Source organism: Indicator indicator, chromosome 7 (genome assembly GCF_027791375.1).
Source record: "Indicator indicator isolate 239-I01 chromosome 7, UM_Iind_1.1, whole genome shotgun sequence".
NCBI lineage: Eukaryota > Metazoa > Chordata > Aves > Piciformes > Indicatoridae > Indicator > Indicator indicator.
In genome coordinates this window covers 14,238,926-14,256,219 of record NC_072016.1, presented here as the reverse complement: position 1 = coordinate 14,256,219, position 17,294 = coordinate 14,238,926, and the positions used below count along the sequence as shown (strand labels likewise).

The window sequence follows — 17,294 nt, the reverse complement described above, 5'->3', positions numbered from 1 at the left end:
GCCTATAAAATATTTGCAAGAGATTCCCTTAGAGCATTAAATCTCTTTCTGCTTTATAGCAGTAGAAGTATGCCAGAATTAAGCTTTGAGTGTGTTAAGAGCAAAGCATAGCCTGTAGCAATTTACTAGTGGCATACTTGTGAAAGGCATCACAATCTGATATGCAGATTCTAGGGAAGACTGCAGGAAAAGGTATTTAATACTGAAAAAAACCTACTGTCACATCCACCTGTCCAGTTTTAAGTACAGAACATATTATAGTATGTAGAGATGTAAATGTTTAATATTGGTGCTGTAAAACTAGAGCTGCATACATTTATATTCAAGACTGTACAGCTCAAAGACTGACATCCTGAATCACTAATGCAATTTCTTCTGTTCTTGCTAATGGAAAGGTAAAAGCAAAGTCTCACTTAGCTTCTTTCTGTCCTTCACTATATCTGTTGAAATCGTCATTTTATTCACTCTTGTAACACCATCCCTCTTTTCACCTTCATGCTCTAGATTGGTGCCAATAGCAGGCCAAAATAAAACATTAACTTTCCTCAGCAGGAGAAGGAAAGGCAGCCAAGCCACAAATCAGTAAAAATCTACATGAAAATGGTGAGATCACAAAGGTTTGAAAGTATTACAAAGCATGGCAGACACTGTGATTCACTGCACTTGCTATCAAGGTGTTTTTTAAGGAACACAAGTCCTTGCAATGTTTATTCATTTTTTTAATTTGCACCAAGAAACCCCAAAATCACAGTAAAAATCCAAAACAACCCAAACCAATATAACAGTGATGATAATTGTACCTTTTTTTTTTTTGCTGCATTAAACATTTGCTCATCCATTCTAAACCCTATTTAGGCCTACAACTGCTCTATATTTGTAACTTACATTTTTATTTTTAAACAAAAGGCATCACAAGAGAGCTAGTTAGACCTGTGCGCGCCAGTATGGTCAAATGCTACAGCACCACTGAAGCCTATTCAAATAGCAACAGACTTAAGCACGAATATAACCTTGCTATCCAGAAATTTTAACTAGTGAATTTGTCCATGAATGCTCTAATGATAAAATTCTGTGCATGTTTTCTGCTGAAGTCAAGAAAGTTTTCTGTAAGTCACGAAAAACACAAATCCTTTCCTTAATTGCTTCATCCAATTTCTTGCCAGGCAATCTTATCTGAAAACCTGGAAGACCCGTGAAAACAACAAAACCCTTTACAGACTTCAACCTTTAGCAAGTCATGAATAATGAAGAGCAAATTCCTTGAACTCTGTCACCAGCTTTATCTCTTTCCATTGATAGCAGCTGTAGCAGAAAGGGCTAAATAAAACCATTTCAAAGCAAGTACCTTGGCTCTTGCCAGATTTTCCATTTTCTTGTACTGAATAAAATATGACCTTGATTCTTACCACTGAATCAGGTTGCTACTCAGATAACCCGAAATAGAAAAGGTTGACAAGGTGGAACAGTATTGTTTCTGAAAGAAACTTAAACCCTTTTCCTTGATGACTTTCTACAGAGCCAAATCAATAACACTAATGTAATGCTTCCTTGACTTAAAAAAAAAGCAAAACACAAAACATAACAAAATTCAGGTCAATATAATTATTTCAGCTTTGAATATATGGTCAGAAATGCCTTTTAGACTCAGCTCCCCTGCAGCTAAAGCTTTCCAGTCTCAATTCTGACTCTGAGAATAATATTACCTAACATTCAGTGGCACACACACGAACCTCATGCACACCTAGAAAGCTTCGGACAAAATTCTTGCAAGACTTTTAGCAGGACCTAACTCTTACTATGGAAATACAAATTTGAACATGTATGAAAGCACTTTTCCTCTCATTACAGATCATTCATGTAGTCTAAGAAATATCTTTAAGAGAACTTGCGCATTCTTCCCACATTATAAAACACACCACTTGCCCTTAAAGCAGCAGGAATTTGCTGGTACCTTGCTATCATAGTCAAGTACACTTGTTCTGCTAAGCAGTGACTGACTGGCTTATTGCAACTAGGTTCACATCTGAAAATTAAGAACTGAAAAGGCTGGTTAGCAATGATAGCACAGAGCCAATGCAGTGGTGGGTGAAAATGTGTTTTGGAAGAAATGACTGAAAGCACTCCAGTAACTGGCAATTGAAAGGCATTGTTCCAAAAGATGACCCAAGAATCAGCTGTTTGAAAGAGGCAATTTTTCACAAGCTTCTGAAACAAATTTTTATACATCTTTACCGACATAAAACATCTTTGAATAAGAATAGTGGTGAGCTTCCACTAATCCTTCCAACTACACTCATAAGTACTGTAAGATAATGTTTAAGTGGGAGGACTAGGATGTTGGAAAAAATCAAGGGAGTTACCTAGTAGCATACAACACCACTAGGCTTTGGAGCTGGCTAGAGTTTTAGTAGGGGAACACAACAAACTGTTCTGTCCAACAGCAAGAGAAACAATGTATTGCAAATGTTACTGCTAAGCACTTCCTTTTCCTGAAATGGACAGAACCATCAGGAATAAGATTCTTGTGCTGGAAGCTGCTACCTGGTCATAACAGAATGCAAGCCTAGCCTACATATTCCTGATAAAGGCTACAAAGTAGGCAGTACTACTTAACCTGAGAAATGCTACTTTATGTCATGTTTCACTGTGGAGATTAACTGCTGGAAGAAAATTAACTCAGCTGCAAAGCCTAAAGCATCATGAAGACTTCAAAGCAGGGGTAGAAGTTTGCTAGCAGAGGAAGACTGCAACAGGATTATCGATGGAGCACTATTCTTTCCCCAGTACTTTCCTGGCCACCACAAACAGCATAAAATCCTTTTATCTTCAACCCAAGCTCTATCAAACTAAAAAAAAAAAATAAAATTGTTACATTATCCTAAGGGGAAAAACACACACACAGAGAGCAAGGAACAAAAATACTAGTACCAAAATAGTCTTAGATGCTCCACCTGACTTCTGTAGATCCTTTTGAAAGCAAAATGGCACGCCACTCTGGCTTGTTCATCTTGAAAACATGCTGTCACCTCAGAACAAAGCCAAAATCTTCAAAGGAAGTTCCTGACAGTCTTCTGGCTAATACCCCATTCTGCTCTGCTCAGACATCAAGGATCGGGTGTAATCATAGAATGGGCCAGGCCGGAAGGGACCTCCAAAGGTCATCTAGTCTGACCTCCCCACAGTCAGCAGGAACATCTTCAACTAGACCAGGTTGCCCAGGGCCTCACTGAGCCTTACCTTGAATATCTCCAGGCAATGGGCCTCAATCACCTCCTTGGGCAACCTGTTCCAGTGTTCCACCACCCTCACAAAAATGAACTCGTTCCTGATATCCAATCTAAATCTGCCCTTCTCTAGTTTGAAGCCATAGCCCCTTGTCCTGTCAGTGCAGGCCCCCTTCAGGCACTGGAAGGCTCCTATTAGGTCTTCTCAGAGCCTCCTCTTCTCCAGGCTGAACATCCCCAGCTTCCTCAGCCTGTTCTCATAGCAGAAGTGTTCCAATCCCCTCAATTTTCATGGCCCTCCTCTGGACCCTTTCCATCAGGTCCACGTCCTTCCTATATTGAGGACTCCAAATCTGTACACAGTACTCCAGGTGAGGTATCACCAGAGCAAAGTGGTAGAATCACCTTTCTGGATCTGCTGGCAACACATCTTTTGATGCAGCCCAGGATGTGATTTGCCTTTCGGGCTGAGTAAAGGAGATGCTGACGAAAATCTGGAACAATAGTATTTAGACTTCACTACAAAAGTAGTGCTTTCATTGGAAACAGCAGGGAAACATTAAACAGAGTATTACACCAATACTGGTGTGAACAAATAGCCACACAAGTGGCATCCATATATAGGATCTGACTTCTTCTAACTACAGGATGGCATTGTTTACACTAAATTTTAAAAAGCTTTTATTAAAAGCCCATGAATGCCTAAAATCCAATAAACAGTCAAACATACTAAAGCAAAACACAATGATTAACCAGAAAATGTACCAAGAATATCTAGTGATTACCAGAGGTTCAACTTAAAATTACTCATGTATTCTCAATTATGGCTCCAATTAAGGAGAGATATTTTACACTTAACCACACTATATAAAGAGAGAAATATGAGTAAATGATAGCTCATAGAATCCTGCTGACAACTTTCTAGCTTGCAGATAAAATTAAACCTCTGGCTCCCAGTCACCACCTATTGTGCTTGAGTCATGCCTTGTGGCCTTTACTTCTACTCAACCTGGAATAAGAAATCCCCCCCCCCAAGATTTAGCTGTCTCATTGGCATGAAGTCTCTAGTTTGTCAAAGACAATCTAGACTCGGTAAAAAAATTACCTTTAAGTCTGGGCAAATTAAACTTTTGCAACCAGTTATTCAGGCATATTCTTTTTGAAGAGGCTTCAAAATTCAGTTCTCCTTAAGGCTTTGTTTAATATTACCATACTGTAATTTTTGGAAAAGGAAAATTTGAGAAGTCACCAAGGCTGAGCCTTGCTGTGAGCCTCTAAATAAACAAAGAGCTTTGCTGTTGCAAACATTTATTTATTCAGGGAGGGAGGGAAAACAGGGCTCTCCTAAAAAACTGCAAAAGACAGATCAGGCAAAACTATTACTCAACCAATAGGCACCTTATTACTAAAATATGACACCTTTTGCTAATTAAACTGTTGTTATTATATATTAGCAGCCAGGCATTACAACCCTCACAATTTAAGCTACTAAGTGCCTGCTAGGGGGCAGGAACACTGATTCTTACCATCATGTTGAGAAAGAAAAATAACAGTATAACAAACAAGTATCTCTGTTTCAACCATTTGAGGCCTTCTGGAAAAAAGTATTTTGAACTATACCCTTGATTACTGTTATTATGAGCTGCTATTACAATTATTATTTCCTTTTTGAGAAGGAAAAAAAATAACACTAGCATCACTGTTTTCAGTAGTTCAGTCAACACACTCTTCAGTTAGAGGCAATTTAAACCAAGGCATACAAAATGATGGGGAAAAAAACCAAGAATATTTAATCAAGAACAGTACAGAAAATTACTCAATTGACACTCCAACTTAAGTAGAGAATAGAAGGAAGATTTGTGTGAAGAAGATCTATGCAGGCAGCAGGAAAATTGATCTGAAGCTCTAGAACAAAGGAGGTTGTTTCTTAGTGAAAAAGAGGTTCTAAGTATGCTATGATACCTTAAGATACTGCTATAAATTAATTACATAAGCAAAAGATTCCCCAGTAAATGTTCCCAGAAAAAAAACTTCCAAACATTATTGAAGAATTCAACAATACTAGCACTGTGGCTAACCTTGACAATTCTACTTTGAGTGTACCGCTTGCTTGAAAATGCTGCCCATGGACCAAGGCTAGGAATCACTTCACAACTGCTTCATTGTTTTGTCATAATTCTGTAATTAGTTGTGCCACTTGATACGCAAAACTATATCCCTTTTTTCCTCTATTAGCCACAATGTAAGTTAAAGCAAGTGCTTGGTCAAAGTAATTTAACCTTCATTCATTCAAGTTCTGTGACAAGGAATAAGAAACTTGAGTCCTTCGTATCTCCTGGAAGATTTACTTTTCCATAGCAGAAGGTTATCATGTACTTATTAGCTTCCTTAATTGAACACTAACTGTATCTGTGTTTTCAAAGATGGCTATCAAAATGTTTTTAACCTGCTGTTTCAAACTGGAATGTTAAATATAACTCTCAGTTTTCAAGAAGATAAAAATATGTATTTTCTATTAAACTATTCTATCAGCATTAAACAGTATTACTTTGCATTGGGAGAAAGGGAAGGTGTTGCATGAGAAAAATACCAATACTAGTATACATGTGATATGTGTACAGAGTTGATAAGACATTACAAATATGAGAAGTGATACAGAATAGAGCAACTTTGACATGTCTAAAAAAGTAACCACACCGACATTAAAGACTGCTGCTGTGACTAGCAAAAGATAAAAGAAATGCAAAGTTATGTTCCCTTCAGAGCCTACATGAGCTCAATCTTGTGCAGCAATTTTCCATTATCACCCACGTAATGTAAAAACAAATTAATTTTTTGGCACAAGATCTTTTAGTTACAGAAGAAAACACATTAGCATAGACTTGAGCTAGACAAACCTAACTTAGGACTACTCACTATTTCATTCTTAGGCAAGGTAATTGTGAAACAAGTCCAATTTTTCTATGACGTGCCTACGGAGTTTCACGGTTAAACTGACCATACTAGGTAAGCAATGTTTCTGTTCTTCCAAAGAAAACTGCAGAAAAATAGGCAGTGTAGTCCTCAAGCTGCAAAAACTGGCAGGAAGACTCCAAAGCAAGCAAACTGCTTTGAACTTCAGAGTTGATGTAAGAGACACTATTACTGAAGCTATTCTCAGCTGATAAGTTCTATTTTTTATCAGATATTTAACAGTGTAAGAGAGTAAACAAAAAAGGTCTGCTCAAGTCAGTCATCTTACATCTTCCTAATATATGCAGTAAGAACCAAACTATTTGAAACCTAGAAATTATCCCCAAAAAATGAAATGCCAGAAACACAATTCTTTGGACACTAACACCTCAAGAACAACGAAATGGGACCCCACTCAAATGTGGCAGGCATTGAAAATTTGGGAATGTCTTTAGTCTGAATAAATGTTAATAAAACTCCAAGGTGTGTGATCATTACATTAACAAACCCTCCTCACCATTCTGCAAAACAGACTGCATGACTCACTGATAGAAGTCACAAGCACTCAGCACATGGCCTTCTGTAATTATATCCTCCACAGAAAGCTAGCTTGTGTCGGCATATTTTAGTCAAATACAAAATACTCACTTCTAAACAAAAGTATTCAAGATCCCAGGAGGAGGCATTTATAACAGGAGAAACAAATGAGGAGAAATCAGGAAGGTATATAAAGACAACATTACATCTTTAAAATAAAGGGTCTAATATTTTATTTCCTAGAACAATTACAGAGAAATAATGACCATATTGAAAACCATCACTGACCTCTCTTGTCCATAAGAACTCTATTATTCACTAACTTCACACTCTTAATACAACCATTCTTAAAGAAAAGGTGCATGACCAGAGGGAAAAACAGGCACAGATACATAAACTGAGAACACTAAATGCTCATCAGCAATCACGTAACAGCATACAGACACCGACTACACTTATCCAAAAATTTTGCTTCCTGTGAGAGATGTTTCCAAACATAAGCATACAAGATTCCACAGCTGGCTTTAAATCAACTGGTGCTTACTTTTTACAGAGAAACTGTAACATAGCAAGCCAGTTTAATTTTTATCCTAATCAGTGAAGATAATTAAGATTTAAAATTATAAACAAATTAAGAGCCAGTTCCCAATTTAATACAACTTCAGTACAATTTTTTTTGAGAGCTAGCATTTAAAAGTGGAGATTTTGATTGGAATTTTTCTTATCCTATATTGTATTAGGCAGGAGATGTATAATCCTTCTCCCAGAATCAATGACACAAGAATCTCAAGCCTAGGCACTTTCAGTGAACAGTAGAAAGCTAACAACGAAAAGCACTCATATCATCATTAAGACAACAAAAGGTAAGAAAAATAAAATCTTTGAGAAAAGGAAAAAAACATTATCCCAATCCAACTAGACAAGATGTGATCTAAACTTTTACATACAGATTTCAAAGCAGATACTACAGAAGTCTAAGTGCAGATTTGTGAGACAGTATTAGTGGACTGCATCTCTGGACTGGCATAGTCATGTCATGCAGTGCAAACACTATTACTGTTTCCCTAATCAAATTGGAGGTGCATCTAGACCTGGTATCATAGAATTATTTGGACTGGAAGAGACCACAGGAGGTCTCTAGTCCTCAAGTCTCAAGGCAGAAGCAACACTGTGAATTCAGACCAGACTGTCAGAGCTTTCTCCAGATGGGTCTTAAAAAGCCCATAAACAGGGATCCACAGCTGCCAAGAGCAACATGTTCCAACACCTGACTGCACTGCTACTCATCCCCACACGCTGACATCCTCTCTGTTCAAATTTATGGTTGTTGTTTCTCATGATGCTGCCAGGAACCTGTGAAAATGAACCAGACTGTCTTCTGAACAACCTCAGAAGGTTATTCGGCCTCCCCAGGCCATCTGTTCTTCACACTACGCATGCCCAGTTCCTAGCCTTTCCTACTGTGTCATGTTCTTCAGTCTCTTGACCATCTTGTGTAACCTTAATAATAGTTTCACTTCGAAAACATCAGCCAGGAGTAGCTTGCTTTGAACAACCACTTCAGATTGGATCATCTCAATCTTCTGTACTGAAGAGATTTGCTACTTGTGGTAAATCAGAAGTGCCAGTAAAAAAAGAGCAACTCATGCACTCTTTTGATAAAAATAAGTACTACATTCCTCACCCAACTTGTTCTGACAGGAGAAAAATAAGGTGCATCAGAAAGCTCTTAGCACTTTCGCACAAGGAATCTCTCACCCACTCTGTAGTATGGTAAGACAATAGGCAGGTTAAGATGTCAGCAGCACCAAGCATACAAGTGCTGAACAGCTGACATTCATTACCACTTTAAGTTTTACTTAAAAAGATGTTATAAAATGAATACCTGAACCTTTTAATTGGTTCTTTTGTGTAAATTATTGTATATGTAAGATACATATTCAAAATATTTACATTTTTATGAGCATTGTTGTGTGGAAGATAGTAAAACAATATGGTTTTGTATAGCTTTTTTAAATTAAGCAGATAAAACATCTGAAAACATTACCTGAATGCCTTGATATTATGTGAAATTCTAAGACTTTTAGTACCAAAATTAATGAATATTTTCTCAGGAATTTCCCCCCCCACTTAACAGGTAGAATAATTGCCTACTGTCTGGAGGAAGAAGTTAACAGTTAAGCAGCAATCAAAACATATATGCATGTTCCTAAGCATTATCAAAGCAGATGTCAAAGATGGGAATATAATGCACATGAGATAAGAATCAAAAGGTTAAGGTAGTTTATAAATAACACACTGACATTTGTATACAGATGGGTAAAAGACTCTATAGGTCTGCAGTAAGTCTTCACTAATCATCTTTACTGATAAGACATGGGAAGAACTGAATCTATGCAGAACCTTTGGCATAAAGAGAACGGGAACAGCAAGAGATGAAAAAAGTCAAGCTATTAGAAAGTTACTACTGTTTCAAACTTTCATTCTTCAAACCCACTCTAAGATATACATAATTTTGCTTTTTCCTTCCTTTATCAGCATCAGCTTCAAATTAGTTGAGGTAAAGACAGGAAAGAAAACTTTGTTTCCTTTCTGGTAGAGCTTAATCTACCCAGTACAACCCAGCCTTTATTCTGACACCCTCTTCTCTCCAAGCATGTATAACCTAGTCTAGAGGAACAACTAAAAGTCCTCTTTCAAAAAAAAAAAATTTAACAGTACTGTGTAGAAAGAAAACAATTGTTTCAGGTAAGGCAATGAAGACAGATATGCTTAATCAGGACAAGTAAAACAAACAGTCTGAATAACCACAAACATAGCAAGCAGTTTAAGAAAGTAAAAACATTACATAAATCCAGGTTTATGTTGTTTATTACTCTGTATCTTACCCAGTTGAACATGACTCCTACAAAGATGTACTCATACGTACTCATACGTCAACTTTAGTGAGATTATCCACAGTGCACATCATCCAGTTTAAGGAGTTCAGAATGAGTCCACAATGCACTAGTTAAATTGTCTAGGTTGTAGCATTATAGTATTAAATGTAAACCTGGGTCTTTGGTTACTAAAGTAGCAACAGTTGATTGTGAAAATAAACCACCATCAGTGCCCACACTTCCAAAGAGAAAAATTCATACCAACAAATACCACACGTGCTAACTGGAATGAAAGGAGCAACTGAAAAATAGGTACAAAGCCATTGCACATTTTTCTTTAAAAAAAGAAATTTACCACAGAATTAGAGAACAGTTCAGAAAACTAAAATAAACCCCCCATGAATTTACTAGTTTGCCACTTTTGAACCTCAGTTGCTAGTATTTTTCCTGACAACTCAGTGTGCTGGCAAAAAGAAAATTAAGTTGAAATTGGCCTAAGAAATTACTTAGGCTATCAAAAGAGGTATACTGTTGCAATCTTGCATTTTAACTTTTAATCACTTTGAAATATAATAGCAATTTTGACTCTATTGTCTCCTCTAAATCAGGAATGACAAGGGTAGAAAACAAAACAAGTCAAATGATGTTGCTCTGCTTTCTGCAAAGGAGGACTGCTTATTCTCCACAATTGAACCAACTACTATCTATTCAGAAAATAAAGCATGCTAGTTAAAAAGTTAAACCATGCTAAAACCACCACTATGCTGATTCTTCAGCATGTACCTGCACATAAGCCTTCAACAGATTATCACATTTTGCCTAACATTTCTGAATACCAAAAAATTGCAGAAAGTAAAAGTGACCATGTTCTGGTCACCAGCCACAAGGGCAATCCAACTGAATTCAAGAAAATAAAGCTTAGGAATATGAGTACATTTTAACATTACAGATCACATTAAGATAACTACAGGCAATGACATAGCTAGCAAAAAGTTGGTGTGTAGCTAACCATATGAGGTTTTTTAAGATGGCAGACTGACTACATTATCTTCACAAATGAATCAGAGGTCACCCATTAGAAAGTAACTTCTTAAAGTGACCACATGGAAGACTTTTTTTTTTTTTGTAATCACTCATGTTTAGATTGCCTAGGCTTTCTATCAACATGGGCTTGTCACTGACTTGCCACTTCATTATAGCAAGTACATGATTAACAACTCTTTCGCCAATCTTGTCACTTCAGAAAGGGACTGCGCAATCAACACAGTAAAAAGACCACATAGTGAAATAAATACTTCATAATTTTCTTTTCTCATATGTATTCTAACATCAAGTCTGGTAAGACCCAGTCAAGTGTTCCGTAAGAAGGCTAAGTAGTCAGGATCACAGTCAACTGATGTCCTGGCAATAACATGCAAGCTATTACAGAGAAGTACAGAATAGCAAAGTGACATGATGGAGCTATAGACATAACTTAAAAACAAACTGAATTTCATGTTAGTTCCACTTAAAACCATAGCTATAAAAAAACTAGTCAAATTGTACTTGACAAGCAGCTGAAACGAGAAAAATTCTAAGTATTTAAAGGACCAAATAGAGCATGCAAATCTGCCAAACAGATCAACATCTTATCCTCAAAGTTATCCAGAATGAAAATGTTTGAAAAATTCATTAAGAAGCCAGAATACCTATTATGACAGGTGCTACACAGGGCAGCTAGAAGAAACTATTAAATGGGTCCAACTGGAAGAAGTGTTGTAAAACAGTCCTGAAAGAAAATCTATAGCCCTTAACTGAATAGGAAACATGAGGGGGTGAAAAAAAAGCCAAACCATAAAAGACTTAAGGAGTTCTGTGCATTTTCAAAACTATATTTGAAAGCACAAGAACTGACTCAGTTCATGATCATGGCATGCTAGACCTGTAAAGGTTCAACAGCCTAATACCATACACAATATTCCTGGGTATTTCCCTTTAAAAATGCCTTTATAATATACTTTAACAACAATAAAAAAAAAACATACAGTGCATCAAGCAGCCTCTGCCTGTTAAAATTTAGCAAATGTATTAGAACTAACTTTCAAGTAAAGTTTGCCCTGTGCACTCAATAGAGTAATAGCTATAAATTCCAAGACATTTTTAGGTAATCTAGCATTCTGTAATTTATGTATTAAAACAACATCAATAAAGGGATTAAAAATAATTGAACCTCACCATTTCAGCAGACCACTAACCACTACCTTCGAGTATACCCATTAGTCCAGGAATATGGTCCTTTACCACAGACTGCAAAGATTTCTGCATGCAGAATATTTTAAGACTACTACCTAGGGCTGTTATTTAAACATGAGTTAGAAGAAAATAAAATTACTTCACAAGGGTGATGGAAATCAGAATTTTGAGGCCAGAAAGGATCATGATAATCATCTGGATTAGTTTCCTAAATGATACAGCTGAGAGAAGTCCAGAATGTACTGTCACTTCACAGCCATGTTTACTTCTCCTATGTCTTTATGCTGCAGCCAATCCTTCAGGCAAATGTAAAAACCAGTGGAAAAACTTCAGGTAACAAGCTCCTTAAACACTAACAGCTATTTAGCCTCTTTGTTAAAAATGCATGGTTTGCTTCCAGACTGAAACTATGTATGGAAATTAAAAGAGGACAGACCACAAAATACATATAAAGAAGACAAATCCCAAATGACAATGCTGAGATGCTACCAAAATATTCCTTACACTGGAGAATTCCAAATTGCTTTAAGAAAAATAAACCTGTAAGTCATGCAGATATACAATCTAAGAGTCAAGAGAAACAGCCAGCTGTTTTCTCTCACAAATAAAGAACTTGTTATAAGAGCTCCAACCCTTGTATACAAAGCAGTGCCCATTCAAATCTGCAGCACCTCCTTACTAACAATACAAAAGTACATCACTACTCTCAGCGTGACCATGTAGGTATGGGAAACTAAAGGAAACCCTATTTTTTTACTCCTTAACTATTAGAATAAAACAAACCTCTTTTTCACTGAAAAGCTATTTTCTGCATCCTTCATTAAGATATCTAAATTTGATTTAAAAGTATGCCATTTGTGTTAAGTTACAATACATATGATAGCATGGGAGCTTGACTAACCTCAGCTCCTTCTACGACCAGATGACACACTTAGTGGATGAGGGGAAAACGGTGGATGTTGTCTGCCTGGACTTTTACTAAAGCCTTTGACACAGTTTCCCACAGCATTCTCCTGGAAAAACAGGCTTCTTACGGCTTGGATGGGTAGATGCTTCACTGGGTTAAAAACTGTCTGGCTAGGCCCAATGAGTGGGGATGAATCAAGTTAGATTTAGCTGGCTGCAGGTCACAAGTGGTGTACCCCAAGGCTCAGTATTAGGGTATGGTCTCTTTAACATCTTCATTAATGGTCTGGAAGAGGGAATTGAGCACACCTTCAGCAAATTTGCAGACAAGACCAAGTTGGGTGGGAATGTTGATTTGCTTAAGGGTAGTGAGGCTTCACAGAGGGATCAGGGATTCAGGCAGGGCGGATTGACAGGCTGAGGCCAGTGGCACATCATTCAACAAGGGCAAGTGCTGGATCCTGTTTTGGGTCACAGCAACCCCATGACAACAATGCTACTTATATGGGGGAAGAGCAGCTGGGAAGCTGCCTGCCAGAAAAGGACTTGGGAATGCTGGCTGACAGCAGGCTGAATGTGAGCCAGCAGTGTGCTCAAGTGATCAAGGTGGCCAACAGCATCCTGGCCTCTATCAGAAATAGAGTGGCCAGCAGGACTATGGAAGCAACTGTCCCTCAGTACTCAGCACTGGTGAGGCTACACCTTGAATACCATCCCCTCACTACAACACATTGAGGTGCTGGACCATGTCCAAAGAAGGGCACCAAAGCTGGTTAGAGGTCTAGAGCACAAGTCTTATGAGGAGCAGCTGAGGAAACTGACATTGTTTATCCTGGAAAAAGAGCTCAGGAGGGTAGACCTTACTGCTCTTGGCAACCACCTGAACAGCAGTTCTGGAAAGGTGGGGGTTGGTCTCTCTCCACTTTTCCCAAGTTGCAAGTGATAAGGATGAGAGGAAACAGGCTTATGCTGTGCCACAGGAGGTTTGGACTGGGTATTACAAAACTTTTATTCACTGAAAGAGTTGTTAAGCACTGAAATGGGCTGCCCAGGTGTCCAGATTTCAGGCAAGTGGTTGAATCATATTACATGGAAGTATTTTAAAAGGCATACCAAGAGGCATGGTTCAGTGGTGGACTTGGCAGTGGCAGGTTAATGGTTGGGTTTAATGACCTTAAAGGTCTTTTCCAACCTAAAAAATACTATGATTCTATCAATGATAATGCATTAACAGTTACTGTTAAGCTTTTGTATTTGCATTTTTTTCTCTTACCCAAGAAAGCAACTGTCTGTAATTAGCAATAAAGGTAACAGGATAGAAGAGGCATTTCACTACAGTGAAATATTGAAGATTTATCTTGACCCTCACAACATGCAACATAAGAACAGTTATGTTTAACCTGGGAAAATACCATATGAATTAAAATTGGTTTCTTCCAAAATAAACCTGCTCCATAAACCTTATATGTGACTTAAAAATTACTTAAACTGAATGCATTTTCAGCTCTTAGTTACTCAAAAATCCTTCTATTAACATTGTATCACAGTCAATTAAATTCGATCCTAAGTACTTCACTCCTTCTTAACACTCCATTTACCACTTCTCTCACTACTGTTTCTAGTTTCCCGTATTCCTGAGCCAAATACATTTTTATAGGAGTGCCACAGTCTCTTCATACCTCCTTTTGCACTACCTAAATACTTTATAAAGCTTTTTCTCCAGTTGTCCTTGTTATTCAGGAAGTCAGTGACAATTTCCAATTACTTTACACAGTACCAACTCTGTTACTCCAAGTTTACTAGAAAAAGACTTAAAGGGTTAAAGACACAAATTACAACTTCACAGAGATGAAGAAAAAAATTAAATGTACATTAAATCCCACGTATCCATTACATGTAACAACTGAAGAACAATAAACTGGCTTGGTTACTAGTTAACTGAAACAAGGGAAAGCAGTTAACTGCTGTTCACAACAATCACCTTACAGCCATTTCCCAAAAGGGTGAACTGGGACTTCATGGTTATAACAGCTATAGACAATAGGGCATTTACTCAGAATATCATGGTTTTCTAGAACTCAGAAAAATATTCCTCGAAATGAGACGTTTGTTTGGGGCTTTTTTCAGTATCAGAGGAGCTGATTCTACACCAATCTTCCTGAGCTTTTCTTTTTCTTCCCCCCACTCCTACACAGTAGTTTTATCATCCTCCTCACAGTTCTTTTTGTCTTCTTACCTCTTTCCCTTTTATTCACTACATTCACTGGAAGTGTATCAAAAGGAATTATTTTCCTCATAGCAACTTTCCGTCCCTCTTCAACTCACTTCTATGCTCTTTCTACACCAAGCTGAAAGTTTTCATCTTCACCTCTTAAGCTACACAAGTTCTGCCTCAGACTCACGTAATTTAGATCTCTGCCACTTGCCTGTGACAGCCTATATTTCACTAACTCTTTTTTTTCTTTAGGGGTGTTGAAGAAGGGATAAAAACACCAGGGTGCTTTGGCTTTGGGGTTGTTTTTTTTCCCCTCCCTTTTCTTCCTTATAATTAAAGCTTGACAGGTTAATCAACAGAAGCCCGATTCCTTTTTGGGTCCCCACCTTCGGCAATAACAGGCTATGGATGCTTTTTTGTTGTTTACAAGGGTGGGTCTCAAGGGTTTCCTGAATGACTCAAAATGATACCTAATGAATCTTAAGCACTCAATGGCACCGGATGAAAGTGCTATATAAACAAATAAAAGCATGAAGAGAAAATAAGTATAATACAAGCAATTTAAGAGTCAGTGTCTTATCATCTACGTTAAGCCAAAGTACGTTTTAATTTTTACTTTTTAGCACACCAAAAAACAGTTGTATGCTTTCTTCAAAGCCTAAACTATACAAAGCCAGTTAAGCTTTGGGCTTCTTTTATTGCCTTATTTTATGCACAAATCAACGTTTTCAGTAACTACTATATATCCTAGACCCGCAGAAATCGGACCTCCGCCACGTTTCAGCCCAGACACACCTCCTGACGAAACGCTGCATAACTATCCTCAGCGCACCCGACGCTACGCTGGGGCCTGCGGTACCTTGCGCTGATTTACCACCGAGTTTGCACTACTTCCCCCGGACCACCAAAACTTCCAAAAGCCAGTAAGTGAAATCGGGCCCACGCCATCGGCCCAGGGCCTGCCCCTCCGTCATCGCGCATCGGTCACCCTTCAGCAGCGGCTGAGGGGACCCCGCACTGAAATGACCCACCCCAACTCCCCTCGCGGCTCGCCGGCCAGAAACACACCACAGGCCCACCCTTAGGATTCTTTCCTGGTGTGGCCCAGCGCCGGGCTCTCGCCGTACCTGTCCATGGTTTGCGGCACGGCCAAGCCCGTCTGCTCGGACATGGCTCCCTGAAGGAGAAACGGGCCTAGCTGAGGGCCCGGAGCCTGACAAAAAATGCCCCGGGGCAACGAAGGCGCGCGTCACGCGTGCGACGGTGGAGAAAGCGAGAGGAAAGACAACGAAGTCGTCCCTGCAAGGCAGCTAAAGCAGTCCCTCCTTCAACAGGCGGGGACGAAGCGGAGAACCGGTCGCCGAGGCGGGACAGAGCCGCACACCCAAGCTGCGCGGCCTAAGCCGCCGCGCTCGCGGGGTAAGACGCTACGGCAGCGACACCTCCGTGAGGTCACTGCCGAGCGCAGCCACGAATGCACGTACCCAACACGCACTAGTTGAACTGCGCCAGCGTCGCGAAACGGGCATGACCGCGCGGCATGCTGGGAATCGTAGGCCTGACGCCGCTGAGCGGTTAAAGGTCTCGCCGGGCATGCCCCTCCCTCTTCCCCGCGGCACTGCTCTCTACCCCAGCCTGTGTCTTTCCTCGCCACCCAGAATCCCCTGAGGTTTAGAAAGGGTCAGGGAGTGAAAAGGGCATCCGTGCAACTGCCGTCCTCCTTCTCCCGCAACGACCGTTGACCTTCACGGCGGGTGAGGGGAGCGGGGCAACCCCGTTCTTGCTGCCGGCCGTCCCTCTTCACTGGTGAGGGGAAGGAAAAGGTTGTCTCTTCTGTCCCCTCTCTGCTCACTCAAGGGCGTGGGGATCCCTACACGGAAAGAGCACCCTCTTCCGCACCCCTCGTCATTCCCTTGCCTAACGAGCAGGTGCAGACAGCTCCCTGGCCAGCTGGCTTCCCTGGGACCTACCCTTGGGGTGGAGAGGCCTGAGGGAAGAGGGCACCTTGCCTGCTGTCTACCCCGGCTGAGTTCCCGAGGAGGGCGGTGTCTGGCACGGCTGTAAGGAAATTAATCCATTTGTATGGGCTTGTTGGCAATGACAAGGACATGCACCTGGCGCCCTTGTAAGTGGCCATTTGTGCTGGCTAAAGGCCCGGTGGCCACTAGCTTCTGAGAGCAAGTGGGGTGAGCTGTGGAATGGCTGGTGGTAATGACAGTTTGTAGGTATGCTTCCTAATAAGAAAATAGGCTTCTAGAGTGCTTTTAAAAGTTCTTATGTGTTTTGAAGTTGATACAGATCATTTCAGTCGCTGAAACTGGAAATTTAGAAGCTGACAAGATTTTACAG

General features: G+C 39.6%; 1 protein-coding gene across 3 annotated transcripts in view; it reads right to left on the bottom strand.

The window, feature by feature from the left end:
* Positions 1–16,364, bottom strand: part of MARCHF5 (membrane associated ring-CH-type finger 5) — a 28,928-nt gene extending 12,564 nt beyond the window's left edge. For all 3 annotated transcript variants that reach the window (XR_008489132.1, XM_054382178.1, XM_054382179.1), the window contains exon 1: positions 16,073–16,364. Coding sequence is in view for 2 of the 3 variants with exons in the window: in XM_054382178.1 (XP_054238153.1) it covers positions 16,073–16,116 (44 nt within the window). In the remaining variant the exon portion in view is untranslated. The remainder of the gene's footprint in view (positions 1–16,072) is intronic.
* Between the last annotated feature and the right edge of the window lie 930 nt (positions 16,365–17,294).